This window comes from Paramisgurnus dabryanus, chromosome 21 (genome assembly GCF_030506205.2).
Source record: "Paramisgurnus dabryanus chromosome 21, PD_genome_1.1, whole genome shotgun sequence".
Taxonomy (NCBI): domain Eukaryota; kingdom Metazoa; phylum Chordata; class Actinopteri; order Cypriniformes; family Cobitidae; genus Paramisgurnus; species Paramisgurnus dabryanus.
Genome location: NC_133357.1, coordinates 23,945,691 through 23,971,770, shown reverse-complemented (window position 1 = coordinate 23,971,770; position 26,080 = coordinate 23,945,691). Strand labels below are relative to the sequence as shown.

General features: G+C 36.6%; 1 protein-coding gene across 1 annotated transcript; it reads left to right on the top strand.

Moving 5' to 3' along the window:
• The first annotated feature begins 816 nt into the window (after window positions 1-816).
• On the top strand, window positions 817-19,814 carry spo11 (SPO11 initiator of meiotic double stranded breaks). The gene is made up of 13 exons (XM_065286713.2): window positions 817-908; window positions 992-1,105; window positions 6,966-7,054; window positions 9,623-9,689; window positions 10,059-10,167; window positions 10,363-10,449; window positions 10,748-10,784; window positions 11,724-11,833; window positions 13,647-13,746; window positions 14,198-14,235; window positions 15,940-16,016; window positions 19,218-19,329; window positions 19,518-19,814. The coding sequence occupies exons 1-13, from the start codon at window positions 817-819 to the stop codon at window positions 19,635-19,637; spliced, it is 1,152 nt and encodes a 383-aa protein (XP_065142785.1). The 3' UTR covers window positions 19,638-19,814.
• Window positions 19,815-26,080: the final 6,266 nt, after the last annotated feature.

Sequence of the window (26,080 nt, the reverse complement as noted above, 5' to 3'; positions counted from 1 at the left end):
CTCTGTGTGGTGTGGTCAGGCGTGCCGTGCTGGAATTTCAGGGGCTATGGTAAAGTTTAACTGCAGGGTTCTTCCATGAACTGATGTCTGAAGGAACTTCAAAAGAGACGCAGCTGGAGCAGTAAAGGGCTGTTAAACTACAGCTTTATTGTTTGTATGTGTCACTTTATGAATGGCAACACTATTAATAATTAAATATTTAAATTCAGTACAAAAATTAAATGACTAATAAAATAAAAAAATAAAATCCTCTTTAAAAAATGTCAGAATAGGCTATTGTGGGTCTATATATTATGTAGGGTCACTTCTATATATTTTTCTCAAATTTTAAAATATAGCGTAAACTCAGCAAAGCTTAAAACAAAAGTGTCATCCCTTTTTATAATCTTCTTAAAAAAACTTTTAAACTTCTATAATCAAAAGTAGCAGGTTGGTGCAAAAATAATTTGTTATCCAAAATCGTGGTAAACATTTCAGACCCTAAACTTTAGAACATCATGGTAATAAAGTATATAAATTAATTAATTGTTCCGTAATCTAATAGTGGATGATTTACGAATTTATAATAATAATTGTGTGACATGTTTTTGAAATACAAAAATATACTAATTTTGGATAACGATTTATGATCAGGCATCGTTCCGCCTACCGCAGCTTCACTGACACGCGTCAAATACATTTCGCGCGCGTGTTCGTGAATCTTTCCTCACTCCTAACGCATTTATCTTACACACGTTTAAACCTCACTTTCAACCATATTCAGTTTCACCTTCAAATATATTGTAGCCAAATTCACATAACTACAACTGTTATTGAATGGCTCATCGGTTCGCTGAGGTGGATAAGTTGAGAGACATGCTGCGCGTGAGCGCGGAAACCACTGAAGACCACCTGACGAACATCAGCAGGTGAAAGAGCAGAAAACTGCATTACCTCCATGTTTATCGGTTTAAAAAGGTCTCATTGAATAACACCTCTCCCCCATGCACAGACAGGATGTTTTGACGCGAATTGAGAGAGTCATTCAGACTTTGGTCACGAGTGTGTCTAAAGGCGAAGCACCTGTGCTAACTCTGATAAATAGATCCAGCTGGGACAATGTTAGGTGAGTGCAATAAACTTAAACTATAAACTTTAATAAAACTGTCCATCTGTCCCCACATGAAAAATACTAGCATTTACTATAAATATACTATAAATTACACTACAAAATATAGTATTCATTTAGTAAATTGATAAACTGTACTATACACTTTAACATTTACTATAGGTAAGTTCAGAAACACTAAAGTACTGTATCTAGGAATTTTACTATAGTGTAGTAAAGCCTACTACAGTATTTTTTTATGTGGGCTTTCTGTCTGTGTCCGTCTGTTCATTTGAAAATACCAGAGTGAAGCAAAAACCCACATGAAAAAATTATTTGTATTCAATTCACTATAGTAAACTGAAGTATACAATAGTATGCTGTTTTATAACTATAGTATAACATAATTACTATAGTATACTGTATTTATTATGGTACTTAAAATAGTAAGGTTTAAAATCTCTACAGTAGTCTAATCAAGGAATTTTACAACAGTTTACTATAGTATATTAATAGTATTTCATGCATTCTGACATATTAACACTGTTTTAAGAGCACCTATGGTCCGGTTCACGATGTTACATGTCCTTTGGTTTGTAAGTGTGTATTAGTACATGTTAACGATATGCAAAAGGTACAAACCCCAAAGTAAACGAATTCGGGAGTTATTGCCTCCTACTTAAATCTCTTTTCTTGGACTACAACAAACACACGGATTGTAGGCATCAGTTTATTTCTGGGATTGGTGATGTAGACAAGACCGATATCATCAAATTCCTCTGTGACAATCAAAGGGGCGGGGTGTAAATGATGAAAATTTAAATATTTTTATGTAAAACACTCAAATAAAACTTAATTTTGAAGAAACTATGACAGAAAATGAACACATACTAGATTATTAATGAATTAAATGTTTTAACAGATACCTCTGAATAGCTGCGTGATTAAGTGAAACTAAAGAGTTAATAAACACAAACTAAAGCAGATGTTGTAGAACGTCTGGCGAACGATGATAGATAGCGCAAAAATTGTAAAAACTGATTATTTCCCACTATTAATTACATTATCTTAAAGGAGTGTAACTACTATAGCATGTAAATAATGCACATAAATAAAGTGAGCAAGAGCGCTCAACAATTATATCTAATCAACAGGCACGTGAAACCTAGCTAGCAGGTTGCTCAAAGAACAAAACCACCAGCTAACTTACTTTAAAGTTATAAGAACTATAGACTAATACAATAACAGGCTTAAATAAACCCAAAACATAAGTCCACTTACAGTTCTCACGGACACGCGTTTTATCAACTGGCTATCCTCCAGACATGACGAACCATGTCTTTATCTCATTTCGGCCGTGTGGTGCGCGTGCCCGCTCACGGTGTGAAGCGTGTCCGATATTTTCCGAGATGCACTTGACAGCCTTTTGTGCAGCACATTTGTTTTTCTTTTTGGACGACCTAGTTAAGGCGGTAGTGTTTTCCGGTTTAGGCGGGCCGCCCGAACTGCAAAATGCTGAAACCCTTGTATTTCTAGATTATCCTGTTGGACACTAAAGTCCAGTTTATAGTAGTGCATAAGGTCTATGCCATAGCTACGCCGTATGTTATCCGTAGCCTCTGCATATCCTGATGTGCACCGTGGCAAATTTTTAAAAGCACGTCAGTTCTACATGGACCGCAAGCACTAGAGTTCTCAACGGGCCTGAAAATTACAACCCGACCCGGCCAGTGGCTTTTAAAGCCCGGACCCGATGTTACCCGGCACATCAACGTGAATTATCTGTCCGAACCCGACCCGCGGCCCGATCCCGCCAACCCCCCTTGCCTTTTTTTTCATACAGGCTATTAAAATGACCAGCAGACGGGAATTCAAATCAAGCTTTAATGTTCACGCCGTTTAACAATACAAACAACTGAAACAATAAACTTTAAAGGAGCGGTGAATCAAATACTCAATTTTAACTTGATAATTTGTTATATAAGAGGTCATCATACTTAAATGAACATCCTGCAAGTTTCAGAACTGAAAACGTCCGTGCTACTGAAATATAACCGTTTTTGGCACCAAGCCAGTAAAACAAGCCAGTGTGGAATTCGGAAATCTATGACGTCAAAGTAGAATTGAAGCACCGCCCCATAGCCAAATACAAGGACCACTTTTGAAGTCCCGCCCACAGCTTCGCGTGACACACGTGTGTCTCAACAAGTAAATATGTCTTTAAAGATTGACAAATGTAACCAAAATGACTTTTAAATACATTTTTTCTGAGAGACTTTTATTTTGACGTGGTGATCTGTTATGATAGACTGGAAACGCATTTTCGGTTGTGGAAGAACCGCGTGGGAACAACACAGAAGCTAAATACTTTAATTCGGAGGCTTGGAACATAACATTAAATGCCTGGAAAAAGTTTGCTTTTTAAGAAGTTCCAGCTCGTGTGGGGAGTGTTTGTTAACTTTGTGTACACGGATTTATTTGGAAAGAAGTCGATGCTGGATTTGCAGAGAGACTGTGATTAAAAGCACCACTTATATTGGATCCGACAACAATGACACAGCATTATACACAGTAAGACATTTTACTTTATTTAAGTTACTGCGTTTCACTATTGCTTTGTTAGAAGAGATCGCTTGATATGTCTGTTGTAACATCCGTGTCTAAACACGTATGTTTGACTGTTTTAATGTACTAAAAACATTAAACGATTAATAAAGATACACCACTTAACAACACGACTGTAATTTAACGGTAGAAATATACAGTGTTATTTATAAAGAAGGATTTATCAGCCGCAGTTTAGATTCTGATGCCCGTTTACTGTGTTGTATACGGTAATTTAGGCGAGTTACGTTTGAAAGGTCAAACACTCAACAAAGCTTATTTTTTATCATATAACTGTGGTATTTAACATTACGTGAATGTAAAAGCAACCTCACAAGCACAATCGAATTATACAAAGTTATTGATAAGGATTTATTAGCCGCAGTTTAGATTCTGATGCGCGCTTACTGTGTTGTATACGGTAATTTAGTCGCGTCGAGTTTTGTTTCTACTTTAATATACGTATAGTCATTTATGTGTATCATATTTAGCACCCAGAATCTTTTGTGGCTCAAACATATTTGTGTTGGGCTGCTATTTTTATCACATTAATGTTTTTAAAACATTTCCCCACATGTAATGACGGGGAATGAAGCCGTCCAATCATAGCAGTGGGTGTTTACGTCCAGGTCTTCAATGCAGCCCGCCCCTTCAAACGAACCATTTCTCCAGACAGCCACTAATCTATGTTACAAAATAGCCTATTACTTATTGATTTTGATGTTTTTGAATGTAAAAACCACGCGGACATCAGAAGTAGACATCAGGCAACAGTATAAAACAATAAAATCGACAAATTCACCGCCCCTTTAAATATAGGCTATATAAATATGCCTTAAATAAAAATGACACAATAATAAATAAAAAGAACTCAAACATGTACCCAGCCAGTGGCTTCTCGTCCTGTAGTAGCAAGCAACGGTGAATTCACCTGCGGCAAGTTTACTTTTCTCCATCTCTTCTTCTCCAGGCAACTGGCTTGCACGCAGTGATAGCAATAAGCTCCGGGGCAGATCCGCAATGCATCCGCTCTGAAGCCGGCAGCGGTTGCTGATCCACCCCGGAGCTTATTGCTATTCCCTGCCCCTCTCTGTGATGCACGTTGCATGCAGCAGCCAGACCAGACTTTCTTTACGGTGAACAGCAGTGATGATTAATATTTTTTTCACGGAGCGTAAAAGATTTAGCCCGAGGTCCGACCCGACTCATTTGCTTATATTTTTGACCCGAACCCGGCGGTTCCTGTCGGGTTTGCCGGGCCGGCCCGACCCCTTGAGAACTCTAGCAAGCGCTGTGATTGGTCCACCAGAACCCCTCCCGTCAGGTAAAAAAAACTGCATCATAGGTATTTCCGTTTGTGATGGTGAGAACAAAGATGGGCCAAGTTGAGGAGTGATTTAACTCAAACTGCAACAAAAGTCATTGTTTATTTACTTCCATCACTGCTGGTCTTCTCAAATCATACACAACAAGTTGCTGTTTCTTCTTCGTTTGCGGGTTTAACTTGTCAAGCTGCTTCTTCTTTGATGGTCGCGCTGCTACTGTGGTTACACGCATGGATACTGCCTACCAGCCGTCTGCATGTGTTTTTGCATGTCGACGGGAACGACGACGCAGAAGTACCCTGCTGAAAAAAACAGCATACCAGCAAGACCAGCATATGTTGTGTTTTGGTGCTGGTTTGCTAGTGAACACCAGTTAAACCAGCATTAGCACCAGCTAAACCAGCACCAAACCAGCATTACCACCAGCTAAACCAGCATCAAAACAGCATAGACCAGCATAATTCCCATGCTGGTCCATGCTTGTTTGATGCTTTTTCAGCAGGGTTTATATATATATATGAAAACCGACGCGTATCGTACACCGTCCCGGCTATGCTGTAGGACCTACGCACAACTAATGAGCCCTTAATACCCCGTTCAAAATGGTAGAGAGGCTGATAATGCAAAAGTATGAGAAAAAATTAATGGGCTTTTTGGAGAGAGAACCAGTGTCCACTAATGCGCTTCAATTACTGAAGCGACTAAAACTTATAGCGTTGTTTGTTTACTTTGATACATGTAGTAGTACCTCAAATAACAGTAGTAATTTCTATCATTTAATGCGAGCTCATATCCAGTGCATCTGTTCTCTCTCTCTGTCTCTCTCTGACACACATATAGTTACACTTAAAAGTGTGTTGTCTAAAAAAGGTTTTTACTGCAGACTTTGTAAAAGCTCATGTGTAGAGCAAATAAAACGTTCTGGTCCAATCTACATAAAACCTCCCTAAGGCTTAAAACACATTTCAACAGGGCCCCTCTAAGGCAGAGGCTTGGCTTTTGCCTTAATGTTGTAATAAATGTATCTCTAGTGCATGTAATATGACTGATTTTTCTCATAGTGGTTTTGATGGAAACCTCATTTAGCTGAATCATTTTTTTCCCTACAAGAACAAAATAGATAGGAAAGTTAGGCGCACCCCAGAATACATTATCTTTGTGCTGCAAAAAAGCGGGACTTCCTTGTGATGCTTTAGTGCAAGTATATTTGACCTGTATTCGGCCAGTTTTCGAGTATGCTAGTCCAATATGGGGTGGACTTCCTAAAAGTCTCTCTGAGGAGTTGGAGAGGATTCAAAAGCGGTGTTATCGGATAATAGGTATTCCGTCTTCAACTCTCCCAACACTAAATGAGAGGCGTGAGGAAGCCACAATACGTACTCTTACTAAGACACTTAAGGATGTCACCGCTGCACTGCTTCCTGCCTATGGCTTCTACTCCTGCTTATCTCTTCGGCGGCGCAGAACATTTGATGTACCCAGAAGTAAAACTAAACGCCATGAACTTTCCTTTATTCCTCGTGCTCTTATATTGCTGAATAGATGACTTATCTGTGTATCTGTGTTATTTATATATATATATACAATTTTAGATATTTTTTTTTTCTTTTTTTTCTTGGAGTATGTGTATGTTTGACACATTTCAGGGTTTTGTGCTGCAATGTCCTGTCTTGTCAAATTTTAAATAAAACTAAACTAAATTAAACTAAACCTCTCTGAGCATGGTCGGATTTTCCAGTGCAACATTTGGTTATGATCATATTTAGATTTCTTCAATAAGACATCAAAAAGTTTTCCTCAAAACTTCTCACTTGTACACACAGACATGAAAAAAATCATAGTTTCTTTATATTTCAGGGCATGTTATGACTCAACTGCCAATAATAATTGTCAGTATATCTTAGTAGAAGAGAAAATTGTAGTAAAAGAAGTGTTCATATTATTTTCAGGTTTCAGGAGTCTGTTGGCTTGGTACTAAAGCCAGATGCATCAGTGGTGACTCTTCGATGTGACTGCCCTTCATCAGCCACCAGATTTTGTAAGATTACCCTGAATTACCTGCTTGTACATACAGTAGTCCAACCTGATCCCATTAGAATCCATTTTGTTATATAAAAATATGATATTTGTATATCAAACAAAGCTCCCCCTCAACAAACATAAATGAACTTGTATTCACAGTAGATGAATTGCTAACTATATTTATCAATATGATATCATATCGCCAAGCCACTTAACTAAACTCTAAGCCATGAAGACATTAAAAGCCTCTTTCACACAGTAATTTCGGCAAATTACTGTGAATTTACCAGAATGAATTTACCAGTAAATACAAAAATGTGCTGTTCACACACAGTTTTTTACCAGTAAGACATCATTTACACATCAGTATCAAAATACCGGTAAACTCGGACAGAAAGCGGAAGTTACCTGTGGCGCGCGGCTGGTGAGCTCAGTGTTGTATTTGTTAACAATGGCGGGTTATGACTTTATATCCACGGTCCGTATTTTGTTGTTTTCACATCTGTGGCAAACGCTGACCGTCGCGAAGTAGCTCGTTATCAAACAACATTGCGTTGTGTACAACATGTGCGTTTGCACATTAGGCTTCACAGAGGGTGTGCTAAGGACGTCGGCAATTCAGCAAATAGATGGTAAGCTGTTTTAAACAAACTTTAGACAAGAAATGTGGATGTTAACTTCAGGTGTATTTGACTTTTAAGCAGTGTGTGTGTGTGTGTGTGTGTGTGTGTGTGTGTGTGTGTGTGTGGAAACGTCCGTAAACAGTGCGGGGATAAACGCGTCATCTGTATCAAAACGTTATGATTGGCCCGAAGCTGGCAGCGTGGTCTGACTTTGTCCATTCTAAATGCTGGTAATCTATTTTTGTTCACACATAGCACTTACCGATAAATTACTGGTAATATTACAACCTCTCTTACTGGTAAATTGGCAGCACTGATTTACAGGAACGGTTCTGTTCACACATGACCTGTTAACTTTACCAGTAAATTACCAGTAAAGACTGAATGTGTGAAAGCGACTATTGAATTTACAGCATGTCTTTCTGTAAAGCTGCTTCAAAACAATGCACTGTCAAACCAACATATATTTTTATGCTAGTTTAACTTAGAGGGTTAGTTCACCCCAAAATGGTTACTTCATGCTGCACATTTTGTGCATTGTTAAAACGGCAATACAAAACATTTGACTTTACCCTAACCATCACTTACCTAAACATTAGTGGGGTATGAGCAGATTGTACGAATAAGTTCAATTGTAGAGAACTGGGCCAGTAAATACCTCCTCCGAACCCCACAAAACCCTTCATAGCAACATGCTTAAAACCAGTTGTCCAGTACCGTCCCGTTCACACACCAGTTCTTGTCCAAAATGCGGTTGTGAGTCCCGTAAATTTACAGGTTTAGTTTTGGTTATGGAATGCGGTTGTCACTCCTTTAAAAAACTTAACTGTGTATGAATTCAACTGTATTAAGGACGTAAATATTGTTTAAACATAATAGCAGCTTATAGCAATGCCCAGGCAACAAGCCACAGCACTTAACTCATGTTATACTTAAACGAACCCAAATGCGATTGTTCCTATCCCTCGCTGGTCTGCGCTCACACTATAATTTATGATCCATTACGGTTTGCGTCATTAAAACATGCGATCGTTTTGAAGAAAACTGGAAGATATGTACCATAGAGCTCATCATAATTTTGAGTTTATGGCTTATCAGGTGTGTTTAAAAATCATGTGCAGATCAATTGGCGTATGACATTAAAGCAACATGAGAGCGATCGCAGAGCATACTGTTCCTTTTAAGCTTTAAAAGCCTTCTCGCTGTTATTAAATGTCATAAACCTATCGGTCCACACTAGGGATGCTAAACAATTAATCGCAATTAATCGTTAGCAGAATAAAAGTTTTTGTTTACATCACATATGTGTGTAAACTGTGTATAATAAATATGTATATATATATAAATATGAACACATTCATGTATAATTTTAAGAAAAAAAAATGTATATATAAAGTATTTATATATAATATAAATTATACATAAATATACAAATGTATATACACATGTAAACATTTCTAAAACATATACATCCATGTGTGTACATTTATTTATACAAAGTTATTATACACAGTTCACACACATATATGATGTAAACAAAAACTTTAATTCTGCTAACGATTAATCATGATTAATGGTTAAGCATCCATAGTCCACACAGTGGGCATGATGTGGGGTCGTTTGGGATGTGGTGACACGTGGCTTCGTGTATTTGTGATCCGCGTATAAGAATATTTTAAACTGACAGCTGAAGTTTCGCACTGTGGTGCAGATAGCGCACATGCTCCACCCCTGAATCAAAGCAAAGCATGCCAGAGACCACCTCTGTAAAGTGTACCAGAGTACGGTATGGCGCGATCACATTAGACAAACGAACTGTACTTTGGGGTCATGGTACGCAACAGGTGAGTACACCATTGAATTTTGCATGGGTAAGCACCACTCCCATTATCTTTAGAAAATGTAAGTATTGTTAATGCTCATGTCAAATATGACTCTGTTTTCCTGTATCATGTTTACAGCACTGATTCTGAAACTCTTGTCTGTAATTTACAAACTCGTTCAGAGTGACTCGTATGCCACCAAAAGGTGAGTTGTTTTCAGCCTTTAAACCTTCAATAGTTCATTTTAAATGTCCCTTAAGCCAATGCAAAAAAATTTTTTAAATAAACCATGAACCATGGGATATAAAATGTCAAATTTCCAAAAGTATTTCTTTATTGTATGTTTTGGAAAGGTTTTCTCCAACCTGCTTCATGCTTAAATATTTAGCATTTTTATCCATCAACTATTACAAGAACATTTTATTAAAGCCACCTGTTGGTATAAGCGATGATGTATAAATCTGCGAACCGCACCATAAATCACCTGATATAGAGAGCAGGTGGAACCTTTGATTTTTATGAAGTGATTTGTCATGTGCATCTGTGCACTGAACTGTTTTTCTCTGTCCATCAGGGATATATATTATAATGATACACAGCTGTTCAGGTCACAGAAGACGGTGGATTCCATAGTAGACGACATTTCGTGCATGCTCGGGGTTCCCCGCAGAAGTCTGAACGTTGTATGTGTGCACATGTGATATTAGCATTTCTGACACTTTTACACACACACACACTCAATGTAGTTTATTCATTTTGACTGCTCAAGTTAAAATGCCCTTTGACTCTGCACAGAGTATTAAACTCACAAGCACAACTGCAGGTGTGCCTTCATGTCTACAGACAAGTAAATCAAGTCTTTTTAATAATCCTCACAGCTTGCAACATCCAAAGGCCTTATCTCGGGTGATCTGTGTTATTTGGAGGAAGATGGCACAATGGTGGACTGCAGATCAAGCACCACAGTGAGTATGGATCAGAAATTTGACTCTTAGTGTGCACTGCAGTTTAAGTATGATTTACAAGAACAGTATGTAATCCCTTGTGCCCACAATCGTTCAGATGTAATTCCACTGACAACATCTTTTCAACAGTCATATCTGTTATACTCAAATTCTGTTCCAGCTTAACACTGGAAACCATTCAGAATCTACTCTATGATTTTTGTCTATTTGGAGAAGTGTGATGTTTTGAAAAAGATGAGTTTCATGTTCCAAACTTTTTTTTCAACGATTTGAAATGATTCTGTAAATTTGTCTACAGGCTGTCCCTGTGTCTTCCAATGTTAGTGGGATCGGACGTATCCTTCATGTTTGCTTTAAAGAGTAACTAAACCCTAAACCAACTTTTTTTAGTTCATGATCTGTAAGAATGATGCTTTATTAGTGCTGTTCATTGATTTTAGTAATTTTTTTGACATTTGGCTATAAAGTGTTTCAATACTGCAATATATGATGTCAAAACGTCTGAGTGCTGCCCTCTTCAGGTAGAATGGTGGCTACTGCAGTTGAATTTTCCCATTGGATGTTGGGTCCAAAAAATGACTCGTGACGTAAGCAAGTTCAAGCTCACCACGCCCTTGGTACGAGCTTAGTTCATCCCCTCTATCTTGGTAGGGATCTGCCCACTTTTCTTGCATTTTTCAAATATTGCCAGTGGGTGGAGTCAGGCTCTGACCAGGGGTTTAGTTACTCTTTAAAGGTGCTGTGTGTAGATTTAAGCGGCATCTAGTGGTGAGATTGCGAATTGCAACTAACAGCTCAGACCACTGTTCACCCTTCAAAACGCATAGAGAAGTTACGGTAGCTGTTACAGGTCAAACAGGTCGTCGCCAGAGACAACATAGGGATGAAACACACTCTGTAGATCTGTGTTTTATTAATTTAGGGTTACTGTAAAAACATAACAACGACTTCCATGTAAGGTGACCCGTGGTGTGTGTAGATAAAAACAGCTCATACTAAGGTAATAAAAACAATACAGTTCATTATATAAGGACACCACTGATAATATAGTTATGTAGATTATATTGTAGATTATATTGCATTTCTGTCAAGAGATCCTCCCTAAAAGTTACACAATGCACCTTTAACCATGCAGTTTGTTTATGTCTATTTGTGTGTCCCTTATATATATATATATTATAAATGCTTTCTTCTCTTTGCTGCAGTTCTCTGTAGGTGTGTTTATTATTAACTGAGGATGGTGTTTATCTGTTAGATTCCTTATCATCCTAAAGACATTGTCTCATCAGCAAAATTCATCCTGATAGTGGAAAAAGATGCAACTTTCCAGAGGCTCCTGGATGATGACTTTTGTGCCAGACTGTTTCCATGCATTATCATTACTGTAAGCATGCTGTAATCGTATTCCTGTACACTCTTAGAAAGGATTTACCCATCTTTGTGCGTTAAGCTTTTAACACATTATGTGTAATTTGAACACATTATGTGTCATTTTGTGTTGATTTTGTGTTAAAATATAACACGAGTTGTGTTTAAAAGTAACACAAAATGTGTTATTTCAATAATAACACTGAGATGGATTCTGGGACAACGCATTTAGTGTGTTGTCCCAGAATCAACACTAATGCAACACCTTCAGCTGTTAGAGCATCACAATTCATTCACAATGCCATGAATTCGATTTAAAGGGACTATCCACTGATCTGTGTAAATGACTGAATTGCGCATGACATCACAGTTGTAAAGCACTGCGCCGCCATGTTGGTGTGCCCAAACATTCTATTAAATCAATGGACGTTATCAGATTTTAATGATAAAACATCACTTTACAAGTCTTCGTTTTTATATCTGAAGTTACCTTGTACATTATTACAACACAAACGTACTAAGCATGTACATAGTTATTTATTGAAAGTTATACATTTTACTTTTTAACCCTATTTATATATTCATCTTCATTACAGTATCAGATCAGCAGACAGACCGCAGCATATGTATTATTAATCACAAACGTGCTCATTCTGAAATCTAAATAAATAAGCATGCTTTAAGTACTGTATGTGCATGCAATACTTTGTCATTATGTTATTATATTGCTCGTACAGTAAAATGTGTTAATGGCATGTATTTAAAAAAATGTTTAACTTGCATTTGATTCGGCAATATAAAAACAACACCCAATATCGATGCTGCTCTGCTTATAAAATGCCATAAAATGCTATAAAGTTTACTTGACAACTTATTCAGAGAAATAACATTGACCGTGTACCTTAATGTCATAAAACTTTATTTACACCTGTGCCATTAACAGAATTCACCAGACACTCACCTTAACGTTTTCTATGAATCGCTTATCCTGCCCGATTAAAACATAAACATTGCAAATAACATCAGAATTAACAATTAATTTATGTTCACATTTCCTAAAGTCTTGTGTGACTGATACGCTGTAAAGTTGGTAAATTTAGATCATAATTTTGAATTTAAGTCAATGACGCCCTCTGCCTGTTGGAAATACCAAGATGGCGGCTCAAACTCTGCGATGGCTTCACCTCTCGCTGATATGTTAAGCGTTCTATGTGCAATCCGGTCATTTATATAGATCAGTGGGACTATAAGAAAAAATGGTCACCGAAGGATTACTTTTTAAAAAGTTCCTAATATGTACCATTTAGGCACATATACATATATGTTTGGTACCTTTTAGGTACTAATATAAACTATTGGTGTACTATTTTAAAGAGTACCATACCAGTGACAGCAAGGTACTTTTTGAGGACACATTGGCTGCATCCGAAAGCTTAGACAGCTGAATTGTTGCCATGCTGCCTCATAAGGCAATGACTTCTGCGGCATAAAACTTTAAAATACACAAAATGTATGCTTCAGATGCTTTCTTGGTTGCCATTTTATTTTTGTTTAACTCGACTAGGCTCGATCAATCACATTCTCTGTGCATGCACACGGATAGAATTGTGGGACAATGAAGGGAAATAAACCAAACATTGTATTCGGATGTGCCTTGATGCCTTCCTGTCTTGGAATACTGCCTCCGCAGGCAGCATTTTGGAGCTTTCGGACGCAGTCGTAGTTTCTGACAATTTACTGATCAATGTATACCTTTAATGCATTGTATGTCACTTAAGAAGCATCTGCCAAATGCAGAAATTAATGTTTGTGTCTCATGCCACTGTCAGGGTAAAGGGATTCCTGATGTTAACAGCAGACTGATGGTGAAGAAACTGTGGAATACATTACAAGTCCCAGTCTTCGCTCTGGTGGATGCAGACCCGCATGGTACAAATACACATGCACATGCTTGATAAAAAGTTGTAACATTGCCATTGATAGCCATAGGACATGCATAGTACACCAAAGTACTGTATGAATATTTTAAGATTACAATGTCATGTCAGAAGTGCTTGTTTTAGATACTCAGAGCTGTTTGTATTGATGAACAACCTTGGATTTCCACCTGGCAGACTTAAATGAGTTCATATGTATTTAACGTAAATGTAACAGACAAAAACCCCACGGCCAGTCAACAGGCACGTTCATTTCGTGAGAGCCACCGGTCTCAGATTTTCTCTGGTGACAGGTCCGGTGTGGTTTCTCTGGTGGCAGGTCATATCAATGAGTCAAGCTCTCCCCATACATGTGTGATGCTTTACTTTGTTCTCGGGCAAATTAAGCTGTCCCATAGGATAATTGTAAGGGTATGCTGGTGATTGCATCTCTTTTTTCCCAGGCATTGAAATCATGTGCATCTACAAGTACGGCTCGGTGGTAAGTCCTGCTTCCTGCTATTTTTGTGCAATTTCCAGCGAGGCCAGCTCTTGGTATTGCATTGCGGTGATGCGTAATTATTCTTCTCTCTTTGTGGCAAGAGAAAAGGAAGTACTCATTCATAAACTTAAAATTTACTCTGTGGAAAAAGTAAAGTGTTTTTACATGTGTGTGTGATACATCTGTATAGTATGTGGCTAAGTTTTACTTGTATTCAGGTCCACCTTTCAAAGAATCGTTTTGTTTATTAGTTTTTTTTTTTTGTCTTAATTTCTGGTCTAAATCTCTTAAAACCAGATGAATTTAGGTATTGTTTACACCTGGAACTAGGATTTGTCTGGGGTGATCTGAATAGTAACCTATAGTACATAAAGTGGTTCAAAAAGCCGACAGGAAATCTGTCTTAAGCTATAATTTGTATCTTTTCTCATGGCTGCAGTACGGAGCCCCTAAGGGGACATAGAGCAAAAATTAAATAAAGTTTAGTGTCATGTGCTCACGTGAAACTTTCATGTGCTCATGTGAAACTTTCATGTGCTCACGCGAAACCTTCATGAGCAGAATTTTTTTTTTAAGTTTAGTTTCGCGTGCTCACGTGAAGCTATCGCGTGCTCACCTGAAACTATTGCGCGCGCACATGAAAGTGAAAGTTTCATGTGCGCACGCGATGGTTTCACACGAGCACGCGAAACTAAACTTTTAAAAAAAATCTGCACGTGAAGGTTTTGCGTGAGCACATGAAAGTTTCACGTGAGCACATGAAACTAAACTTTAGATTTTTTTACTCCAATGTCACCTTAGGGGCTCGGTACTGCAGAACCTGTAAATGTAACATGAGATTTTACTTTTTGCAGTTTCTCTGCCAACTGCTTAGGTCAAGCACAGACTTTTATGCATTACTTTGCACTTACTTCCGTGGGTGACATTTATCTGTCACACGTGGAGACCTGCGCATATGAACAAAACTGCAAGAAAGCCGTTTAAGGTGTTTACATGCAACCCGAAATCGGGGAAATGAGCAAAAAAACAACTTGTGCCGATTGTTTTTTGCTTACGCCATTTATGGGCTTTTTACCAAAAAAAAAAAACCTGGTTTATGCGTTTACTTCACCCCACACGTCATCAGTTTATTAAGCATGTTCGGTGTCGTCATGTACGTGAAACATTTTAGAAATGCAAAGAAAAATCTTTCGTGTTTTTACTACGTCATTGTTGTGTTGTGCAACAGCTGACAGGCGGTGCAATACCAGATGTAAAAGAAAGTTTAACATGATAATTTATTAATTAATAATCATTTTGGTGTGCATCTGGTGTTTCTTAAAAAAAAAAATAAACTGCACTTTTAAATTTAAAAAAGTTTCAGCAGGTTAAAATTAAAACATACAGACAAGGCTTAGGACTAAAACACATGTCTCAACTAAAAATAACTTGCACTGATAGATCTTTAAATAAGCCAGTGCCATTAATCTGTCTTAAGATACACACCCCGTAATGTATTTTTCTAAGGCATATTCATAAAAGATGCTTAAACATCTTAATTTAACTAAGGCCTACTTCACACGCCTCTAGTCACATGCCTCCTAATTCACTCCCTATTGTTTTAAATGGGCTAATACTAAACTGATTTGCTAAATCATGTTGACCGTTTGATTTGAAGCCTGTTTGACTGTCAAACTTTATGAACTCTCTTTCATTTGTCCTCAGTCAATGGCCTTTGAGGCTCGTAGCCTGACTGTCCCCAGTGTGCTGTGGTTGGGCCTCCTGCCTTCAGACATCCAGAGGTTTGGGAAAGTCGGCTCATTACTTTACTCTGTGGTTTGTGATTGAGGCTGCATGGGCTTGCTTTCCTTTCCGCTTCTTGGCCTTTTTTTGTTTTGCTTCTTGTTGCTGTTTTTTATTTCCTTCCTATTGAAAGCTATTTTGATTGGATTTGTCAACTGTCATGGGCAGTAAATAAAATCAGGAATCTCTGGGAAACAGCAGAAGAGAAAACTTTAATGGTTGTGAAAGGTTAAATGCTTTCACTTCGGGGTCAAAACCCTGCTCTCAAACAGTCTTGGAGGAATTCTCAAGCTGTTTCTGCGTTGTTTTAATTCAGAAATCGTTTATGGACATGCATGAAAGTCTATGCTGAAGTTGCTTCTGTGTGTTATACAGCGGATAACTTTGATCTGGCTAATATTATCTATTCATTTCAGGTTTAGAACTAAAAAATATGACATGACAACAAATGACGTTTCTAAAAAAAAAGTGTAAAAAACCATTTAAATAAATAAAAGAAATGGTGCATTTGTTTTAGCGAATTCATCTGCACCTTTCACAAAAGCGATTATAAAAACGCTGGAAACATCCTTAGGTACTTAGGTTTATTCTGTTTCCATCAGCATCAGCACATTCAATACTGCCAGCTTCCTGCTCCACCTCATTCCAGAAGCTGGGCAGGCGACACACTGACGTCACCTATACAGAAATCTGATCAGTGTATATAGAAATAGATTTAACTGTAAGAAATATTTCACATGTGCACTATATATTTTAAAATTACACATATTACATAATATATCTGTATTGTTCAATAATATGTCAGATTTCTGCATGCTGTTGTATCTATATTATTAAAGGATTCTTTGAGACAAACATCCTCTTTCAATATAGCAACTGGATGTAATAGGCTCTGGTCATGTGGCTGTTCACATGTAAAGTGTAAACTTTAAGGGGTGGTTTCCCGGACAGGGATTAGACTAGTCCAAGACTAAAACAAAATTAAGAGCTGTCCAAACTGATAACAACTTGCACTGACATATTTTAAAATACATCAGTACTCTTTGTTTTGTCTCAAAATGCACAGAAGTAATGTTTTTAGTAATGCATGTTTGTTAAAACTGGTTATATTTCCGAATTAAACTAAGGCCTAGTCTTGTTTTAAGATAATCCCTGGGAAACCACCTCATAGTGTAAAAGAGTGTATATTAAATCAGAAAATACTTTAGGCATTTTTATAAACTATGGGATTAAATAGCAGGGCCATGCACAAGAGGGTGGCCCGGTGGCTCAGGTGCCCCTCTCGCCAACCGCCAATCCCACTTAAAGTGTTCTGTTACCGCTCCGCTAAAGATCCACTGATTCCAATAATCCACTTTGTGTTTTCCTGCCCACTCCGAAGAATCTCTCACAATTTGTGTCCGCTCTCTAGATCAGTGGCTCTCAAGCTTTTCCGGCGTGCGGCCCCCTTCTGTAAGGTGCATCCCTTCCTGCCCCCCCCCAAAGAGAATTTATGACATAAAACAGTCTGAAACTTAAAATTTTAAATAAACAAACATATTAAATGTAATGTAATGTAATGTAATGATTAAATGTAATGTAATGCTGTTGGTTAGGAGTCTTATTTGTCTGCAGTTTAGTAACACAGAATTTATGATAAATTCATTTATTTAATCAAAGGTCATAAACTATCGGCCCCCAGTTTGAGAAATACTGCTTTAGAGAGTAAAGACGACAGTTCCCGAAGTTTGTTGCATTAACAGATAGATTCGTTACATTACCTCAGTTGTTAATTCGCTGAATTAGTAATTTGGTAGTTTGTTTTTGCTCTCAGTCTTCTAAAAGTGCTAACAAGCAAACAAATAACAGCAAAATATACACATTTTTAGAATTATGATGCGTCTCTTATCAAATAATGTTAATGTGCCTGATTATATGTATCTGTTGTTGGCACACTTTGTTGACAAAAAAAATAGACAAAAGACAGATGGAAAAGGGAGGCTGCTAAAGGCAGTTCAACATTGCAAACATGGATTCAAAACAATTATATTTAGCAGTTGTTATTTAGTATATTTCCCATTATAAACACTTGTCTTTGATACTTGTGATCTTTGATCTTTAACACATCATATTTATTATATTTTAATAAACCATATTAATAATACCCCCCTTAGTACCCCTTTTTTTTTGGCCACTGCACCTCAAAATGTCTGTGCACAGCCCTGTTTAATAGGTTAACGAGCACAGGCAGGTTGGGTTTGTGAGTGTGATTTCACTAAAATGTTTTCTTATGTTTTACTCATGTCAAATGAGTAAGCCTAAAGGGATAGTTCATCATTTGCCATCATGTACTCACCCTCAAGTTGATTTTTCAAATTTATTGTTCTGCTGCATACAAAGGAAAGTATAAAAAAATTAATAAATAATAACCAAACAGATCTGGGCACCAGATCAGGGTGGGTAAATAATTACAAGCTTTCATTTTTCCATGAACTATAGGTTTAAATGTTTGAAATTATATTGTTAGACTAAAAAAAATGTATTAAAAGAAAATTTGAATTTTATTTTAAAGTGTTTAAAGTGCTTGTACTTGGACCGAATAATTAGAGAAAGCAGCTCATGAGAACTGAGAATATGGGAACTCCACCAATACTGTTTGAAATGCATCTCGGGGTGATGGGTGACCTTGAGGTCAAGAAGCTGGTTGATAAAATTCCAAGAAAATATTTTGTGTTTGTTTTTTGCTATATCAAAGGCTGGTTACTTTTAAGATGTATCATAAATAAAACCATATTTGTATTATTCCAAAATGGTTTCCCTCGCAGGGATTAGCTTAAGCTAGGACTATGCCACAGTTAAATTAGGATATTTAAGTCATTTTAAGAGCATCATTTATAAATAAACAATACTGGTTTGCATCTTGAGACGCAACAATCGCACTGATATACACTAGTCAACATTTGAAGTGGATCAAACCTTTCATAAAAGTGGTCTTAAACCAGTAACCAATACCCATTGTTGCCTTAGGGCAACTTTGACGAACTTTTTTGATCCACTTCAAATGTTGACTAGTATATTTTAAAATAGATCGATCAAGACAACACTAACATTTAAGTAAGTCTAGGCTTCAGCCCTGTCTGGAAAACCGCCCTGAATTTATATTATTGTTATGAATGCATAAGGATTTATTCATGTGTGTATACTGTATATGGCTATAACAGGTATAGGATTCCAGAAAAGGCCGTTATTCCATTTTCTCAAGCAGATGAGCGGAAAATCAACAGCTTGTTGAACAGACCCTACATTCCCTGCCAACCTGTGTGGGAGAGAGAGGTGCTATATTGCTTTATTTAGAAAATATTTTCTTGTAGTTATGATACAATAAAGAAAGTGGAGACAAGAACAGAATTCTCACAGATGTCCCTGTGTATATGACACCTAATAAACAAATGTGTAGCAGAAATTCAGTCAGCAGGTTATTTATGAAATATGCATTGCTTTGTGTTTGTGTAATTTTACAGATGAACACAATGCAGAGACTGAAGCAGAAAGCTGAGATACAGGCCCTGGCATCTATAGCCCCGCATTTCCTCACGAGAGTCTACCTACCAAACAAACTGCGTCATGGAGGCTGGATATGAGCTTATGCTGCCATCTACTGGAATAACATTTGTACTGCAGCTTCAGCACAACAAGTATGCAGTAGGTTATTGTTTTACAGTTTCGGATTTACAGGTTTGAAATGTCACGTTTATTGAATTTCTAAATATAATGGGACGAAATAAATGAATTGTTTTTATTAATACGCTGGCTGCTGTCTCAGGAGTTACATTGTAAAAACCACGTGTTTGATTAATTTGTTAAATTATTAAAGTAATTAATGACAAAAATATTTACTGTTGTATTGGTGTATGGTTTTTTGCGTAACTTGGATGAATGAAGGGAATGACTCAATTTTAGCGACAGGCGGCACCGCTTATTTATAGTCAAATGGGCTTAAGCCATGATATGACGTTATCGTTACAATTCAGATCAAAACAAAGTTTAAAGCAATAGCCTAAATGTTTATATACACTGTGAGGCATCCTTAAGTAAGAACTGTGTGCAGGGAAACACACCATAAATACAATAAAAAAAGAAATTTACTGTTAAACTATGTACACAAAATATCACATGTATAGAAATTACAAAATGTTACTGAAGAATTGCAAAAGACAGTACTGACCAAGAGTCAAATGACCATTAGACATTCATAGAAAGTTGCTTTTTCTGTTATGAAATGTATACGACTTTGGCACAACATTGTTTGCTGCACTGTCTATTAATGTTGTAATGTCTGAAAAGCATTCAATTCAATTACATTAAAGTGGACTATATCATTTTATGTGTTGATTTGCATTATGCAAAGCACATTTATGTTTTTTCTAAAGACTTGCAGTGCATTCAGTCTACATTTCATTCATCAGTATGAATCAAGCTCACAGCCTTTTGTGCTGTTAATCCTAGGCAATAACTGAGCTACAGGAACAAAGTAACTAATCGTTTTACATCTACAACATTAACTGCCAACCTTTATGAGTGTATAATATGTTCACAGAATGCAGTTTTGCTTTTGCCTTAGATCCCATCTGACACAATATGCTTTTTGTCCTGATACGATGCCTGAGAGCTTTTTGACTCTTTAAATATTCTCAATTATCATATATTTTATTTAAAATGTAAACTTTATTCTCCTTTAGATAATATGAAATAAATTAAAAATCGAGTAGAAAGCAAATAGAAATAAAGTAACTTTACTGTTTTCTCAAACGTGTTAAACTGCTTTGATACTGATTTAAACACACAGCTTACTTCAGGGGTGATTATATCTTATGTGCAATTAAAGGGAGGTCATCTAGTTTGCTTAATTGAATTTTGACTGTACATATCTGCTCTTAAATAATTTTGGGACGGTTTACCGTACAGGGCTTAAGTCTAGTCCAAGACTTAAATTCTTGTTTGAGTTGTCTTAACTGAAAGCAACTTGCACAGACATATCTTCAAATATATCAGTGCCATCGTTTTTAAGATGTAATGTTTTTTTTTGTAAGGTTTGTTTTTAAAAACTACGTAAATGTCCATTAAGGCCTAGGCCTGGTCTTATCTAAACCTGGGAAATCGCCTTTTTGGGGTGGTTTCCCAGACAGGGATTAAACTAGTCCTAGACTAAAATAAATGTAAGAGCTGTCCAAACTGAAAACAAATTTCACTGACATATCCTAAAATACAGCAATGGCCTTTGTTTTGCCTCAAAATGTACAAAAGTAATGTTTTTAGTAAGGCATGTTTGTTCAAACAGTTATATTTCCTAATTTAACTGAGGCCTAGTCCTGATTTAAGCTAATGCCTGTCCAGGAAACCACCCCGTGGTGTCATTTTTCTATGTAATTGTTATTCCCGTTTCCTATTTTATTTAGGGTGTCTTTAGCATCTATGTGCGTGCGCTTATAAGTGTGCATCCATTTAATAATGTATGTGCGTCTGTGTGCACAGAAAACACTCACTTTATCATCATCTTATGCTCAAATTGTTTAAAATCGCTTGCATGTTAACATTTGCAAGGTTTAGAAACACATGCAAATGATAAATCTTCTACAAATAGGTATTTATTTCTGAATGATGCATATGTGAGCGATTAGTATTAAAGAGATTATCATTTATTATCATTTATCGTTTCTTCTGCTTTCCCAATAAAATATTTTGTGTCTGTTCTGATTGGGTGGACCAGCCATCAATCTGAGTTGGTAGCCTCGCCACTGGTGTAAAATAATAGTTAGAAAATAAATTTTTAAAGGCCCTAACCCTAAAGATTCTTTCTTAATATTGATGCACTAATGTATCGGCCACCAATATGTATCGGACGATTTTTGATGAATTTGAAACCATCGGCAATAGCACGAGAAAGGCCAATACCAATTATTTATTAATTAACTGGGTAAAGGCAATAAGTTGCATGTCTGTTGCATAATCCAGCATTTTTCAAAATAATTAAATACTTCCCAAAACTAAATAAAATCTGTACAAATTATAGTTTGTCAGATGTGCGATAGGGGGAAATTTTTAAATCACGTAGTTAATCAGGTGAGAGATTACTTATTCATGTGAGCCATGCAGTCAGAGTAAGAGTATTTCGGAAAATGTCTGCGGTCTTGGCTTTTTTTCACAATCTCGGATAAAGACCAAAAAAAATGCCAGTTTGGGCATACTCTGGGCCTCTCTTATTATGTTGGTCAGTTGAATAGATCCAATCCATGTTCAGTAAAAATAATTTGATGCAGAAATAAACTAGCTAATAAACTAATAAACTCTTTTTTAATCTGTATCGGCAAACAAAAATCCTAGCGGTGCATCCCTAATTCTTACCATAAATGAGGTGAAAATAATCCACATGCTGAGACATTAACTGTCAATTCCTCCAGAAAACAGCGTGAGGCGCACTTGAGAGTTTACATTTATTTCAGACAGAAATTTTGATTAGTTTATTTCACAATTGGGACAAATAATGGACAGAAACACTTTTTGGCAGTGCATTTTAAATTCATGTAGTATTTTAATTTGAATAAAAACCGGTTCCCCCCCTCAATTTGAACAATGAGTATAGGTATAGGGTGCTATTTCGGACACTGCCAGGGTTTCCCAAATGGAGGTTTCGCCGGGGAATTGCAGGGGGTTCGTGAGTTGATGAAATTTTTTTATCAATTAAATAAAATGTAAATAAATAAAATGCTTACTAACAATTTGTATTTTATTTGTTTAATCCGCATATAATCTTACCATTACACAATAAAAATATCAGAAAACTGAGAACTGATTTTATGTACCAATAAAAGAGATTAACCAGATGAGGTTCAATAATATGTAATAATAACAATAACTGTGTAAAATACTACTGATAAAAACTTTAAAACGGATAAAAAAATAAATGTTTGTGAAGTTAAATATGCAAATGTGCTATTGAAATATTAACTTAAAATAAATAAATAAATAAATAAATAAATAAATAGGTCAAGGGGGTTTGGAATGAAAATAGTTTTAAAACCCCTGGTTGATATCACTGTGATGTTATTTCCTGTTTTTGTGATGTCAGTTCCTGTATTGTCTGAAACCCAACAAAATGACTTATTGCATTCTTACAAAAGCAAGGCAAATTTATTTATATGAAACATTTCAAACACAAAGTAAATGACTGACTTGGTCCAAATGATTTGAGTAGTCTTTATATTCAAAGAACAGGTAATGTATTTAGGTCTTATAGGCCACTACATGATATATAAACAATTAAAAGTTCTTCAAAATTTAAAAAGTTCTGTAAAATGTACAACTATGTGATTATGAAGATACCTATAGTTCCTTTGATTGGGGGTTAAAGTCACCAGATAGAGACATTTGTCTGCCGAGAATAAATAAAGCCTGGAAGACAAAGGGTCTTTCCAGTTCTCAGAGGTGTGAACAACTGCACGTTACAGTCTTTAAAGTTGGAAAGGGTGTGAGGTTACATCAAGGACTTAATGCTTGGCAGTGAAGTGCAAATAAAGTCATTCCTATGAGAGACTGTTTTAGTATGAAAACAAAACAGTGTTATACAGTGTAAAAAATAAAGATGCTCTTCACAGCGATGTCATAAAATAACTATTTTAAAGGTTCTTTCGATGTTAAAGGTTATTTATGGAAACATTCAGCCCAAAATGATTCTTTTATGGCATCATGACCCACCTTTATTTTTAAGAATGTTTATCAGTTTTTGGACACGTTTTATCGTACCACTTAACATTGTGGAAACATGAAAGTCTTACCATCTGTTACAACCTCTGCTATAGTTCTTCTGTCAAACTAGATTGTAAGACACAATTGCTCAGCCAAGACAGAAGAGCTGAATGCAACACAATACTGCCTGTCTGCGCCTCTCTCTGACTTGCACCATTGTTAATGTGACATGTAGGACTGATCGATGTGACTATATTCTGATGTGTAATAATAGGTTTTTAAAGTCATGGTTCTTGACAAGTTCCCATAGATATGTTAATAAGCTTTTGTGTTTTGCAGTCTCAACCACAGTAAGGATGATTTTAGGGTAAGTTGCATTTTATTGTTTAAAATGTGCTACAAAAGGATCTTCATGGCCATTAACTATTTACATTAACGGTTACACAAGGAACCATTCAGGCAAAGGTTCTTTAAAGAACCCTTTCTTTTTTACTTTCTCTAAAAAAGTCATTTTTTCCACTACAAGGAACCTTTTGTGAAACTGAAACCATAAGGGCCAAAACATGGTTATTTTATGGGCCTGTTTAGCACCTTAATTTTTAAGAGTTTTGCCTTTAGGATAATTTTTGCTCAACACAAACCAATTTTGTCTGACTTTGGGACCGTCCGGTATAAAATGTAAAAGAAATAACAAAAGGGAATATCTGACGTTACTGCAACTTTCTTTTAACTTTCATCACTTCAGTTTCCTCTTTAGACATGATGGCTGCAGGCGTGAGAAATGCCTCCCTCACTCCCCTTCAGGGCAGATCTGTAGTTCCTGTGAGTCGATGGTTAAGGGTGTTAACATTCCCACATAAGGCCACACTGTAAATTTGAATGACTGTATGTGAGCGAGTGACAGATTGGTGTTGAATTCTTTGATGCTGAGTCCTTGACCGAGGATAACATGCAACCTCATGGGACAAGGAACAATTTGCATGTCCCTGGGGTATCTATCTATCTATCCATGCATCCATTAATCCATCTATCAATCCATCCGTCTGTCTATTCATTTGTCTATCGGTCTGTCTGTCTATCTATCTACATGCAACCTCATGGGACAAGGAAAATTTGCATGCCACTGGGGCATCTATCCATCTACCGATTTATTAATCCGTCCAGTCACCTGTCTATCCCTCTATTTATTTATCCATCCACCATGCATCCATCTATCTATCCATCCATCCATTCAATCATTTATCCAATAATCCATGCATTTATTAATCCATCTGTCTGTCCGTCTATTGATCCATTCATGCATCATCTATCTGTCTATCCCTCCAATTATTCTTCCAATAATCCATGCATCCATAAATCCATCCATCGGTTAATCTGTCTGTCTATCTATCTATCCATTTATTTATGCATCCATCCAACCATTCATCCAATAATTAGTCTCTGCGTATGTCTGTCTGTCTATCATCTGTCCATTCATCTGTCTGTCTGTTGTCTGTCCGCCTGTCTGTCTGTCTATCTATCCATTTATATATCTATGAATCCATTGATCCAATCATTTGTCCGTACGTCTATCTGTCTGTCCGTCCGTCACCCATCTATTCCTCTGTCTGTCCGTCTGCGAGTCTGTCTTTCATCCATCCATTCTTCTTGCCTGTCTATTGATACATACATACATTATCTATCTATCCATTTGTCTATCCATCCATCTAACCATTTTTCCAATAATCATTGCATCCATTAATACATCCGTCCGTCCATCCGTCTATCTGTCTGTCTGTCTGTCAGTCTATCTATCCATTTATCTATTAATACATCTATCCAATCATTCATCCAATAATTTTTCTGTCTGTTCATGCATGCGTCAGTCTGTCTATTGATCCATCCATGCATAATCTATCTATACATCCATCCATCCAACCAACCATTATTCCGATAATCCATGCATTTATTAATCCATTTGTCCGTCCATCCGTAAATCTGTTAGTCTATCTATCCACGCATCCATTTTAAAACTATTATTGTATATCATGACATAATGTACCTTACAGTGATGAGAACGTCTATCAATGGACAAATGTATTTTTAAAAGCCTAAAGATTTGTGAATTAAAGCATATAGAAATGTGAAGGAGGTGAGAGGAAAACAAAGTTGGGTCTTGGGTGATATTTTTAGTTGCATTATATTTAAATGTATAATTTTTCACTAGATTTATGTTTAATTAAAACCCATACAGGAGTTTTTATCAAACAGGGCCAACTAGGAGGCCTAAAGAGACGATCTAATGATGATCTAAAATTATTAAAATATGCAGTAAAATAAGCTAAAGCAATATTTTTATTGT

Bases quoted from the DNA above. Each gene is read 5' to 3' on its own strand.
- spo11 (XM_065286713.2), top strand. From the start codon at position 817: ATGGCTCATCGGTTCGCTGAGGTGGATAAGTTGAGAGACATGCTGCGC. The intron at 9,690-10,058 runs GTGAGTTGTTTT...TCTGTCCATCAG, and splicing joins GACTCGTATGCCACCAAAAG to GGATATATATTATAATGATA. The intron at 10,785-11,723 runs GTATCCTTCATG...ATCATCCTAAAG, and splicing joins CAATGTTAGTGGGATCGGAC to ACATTGTCTCATCAGCAAAA.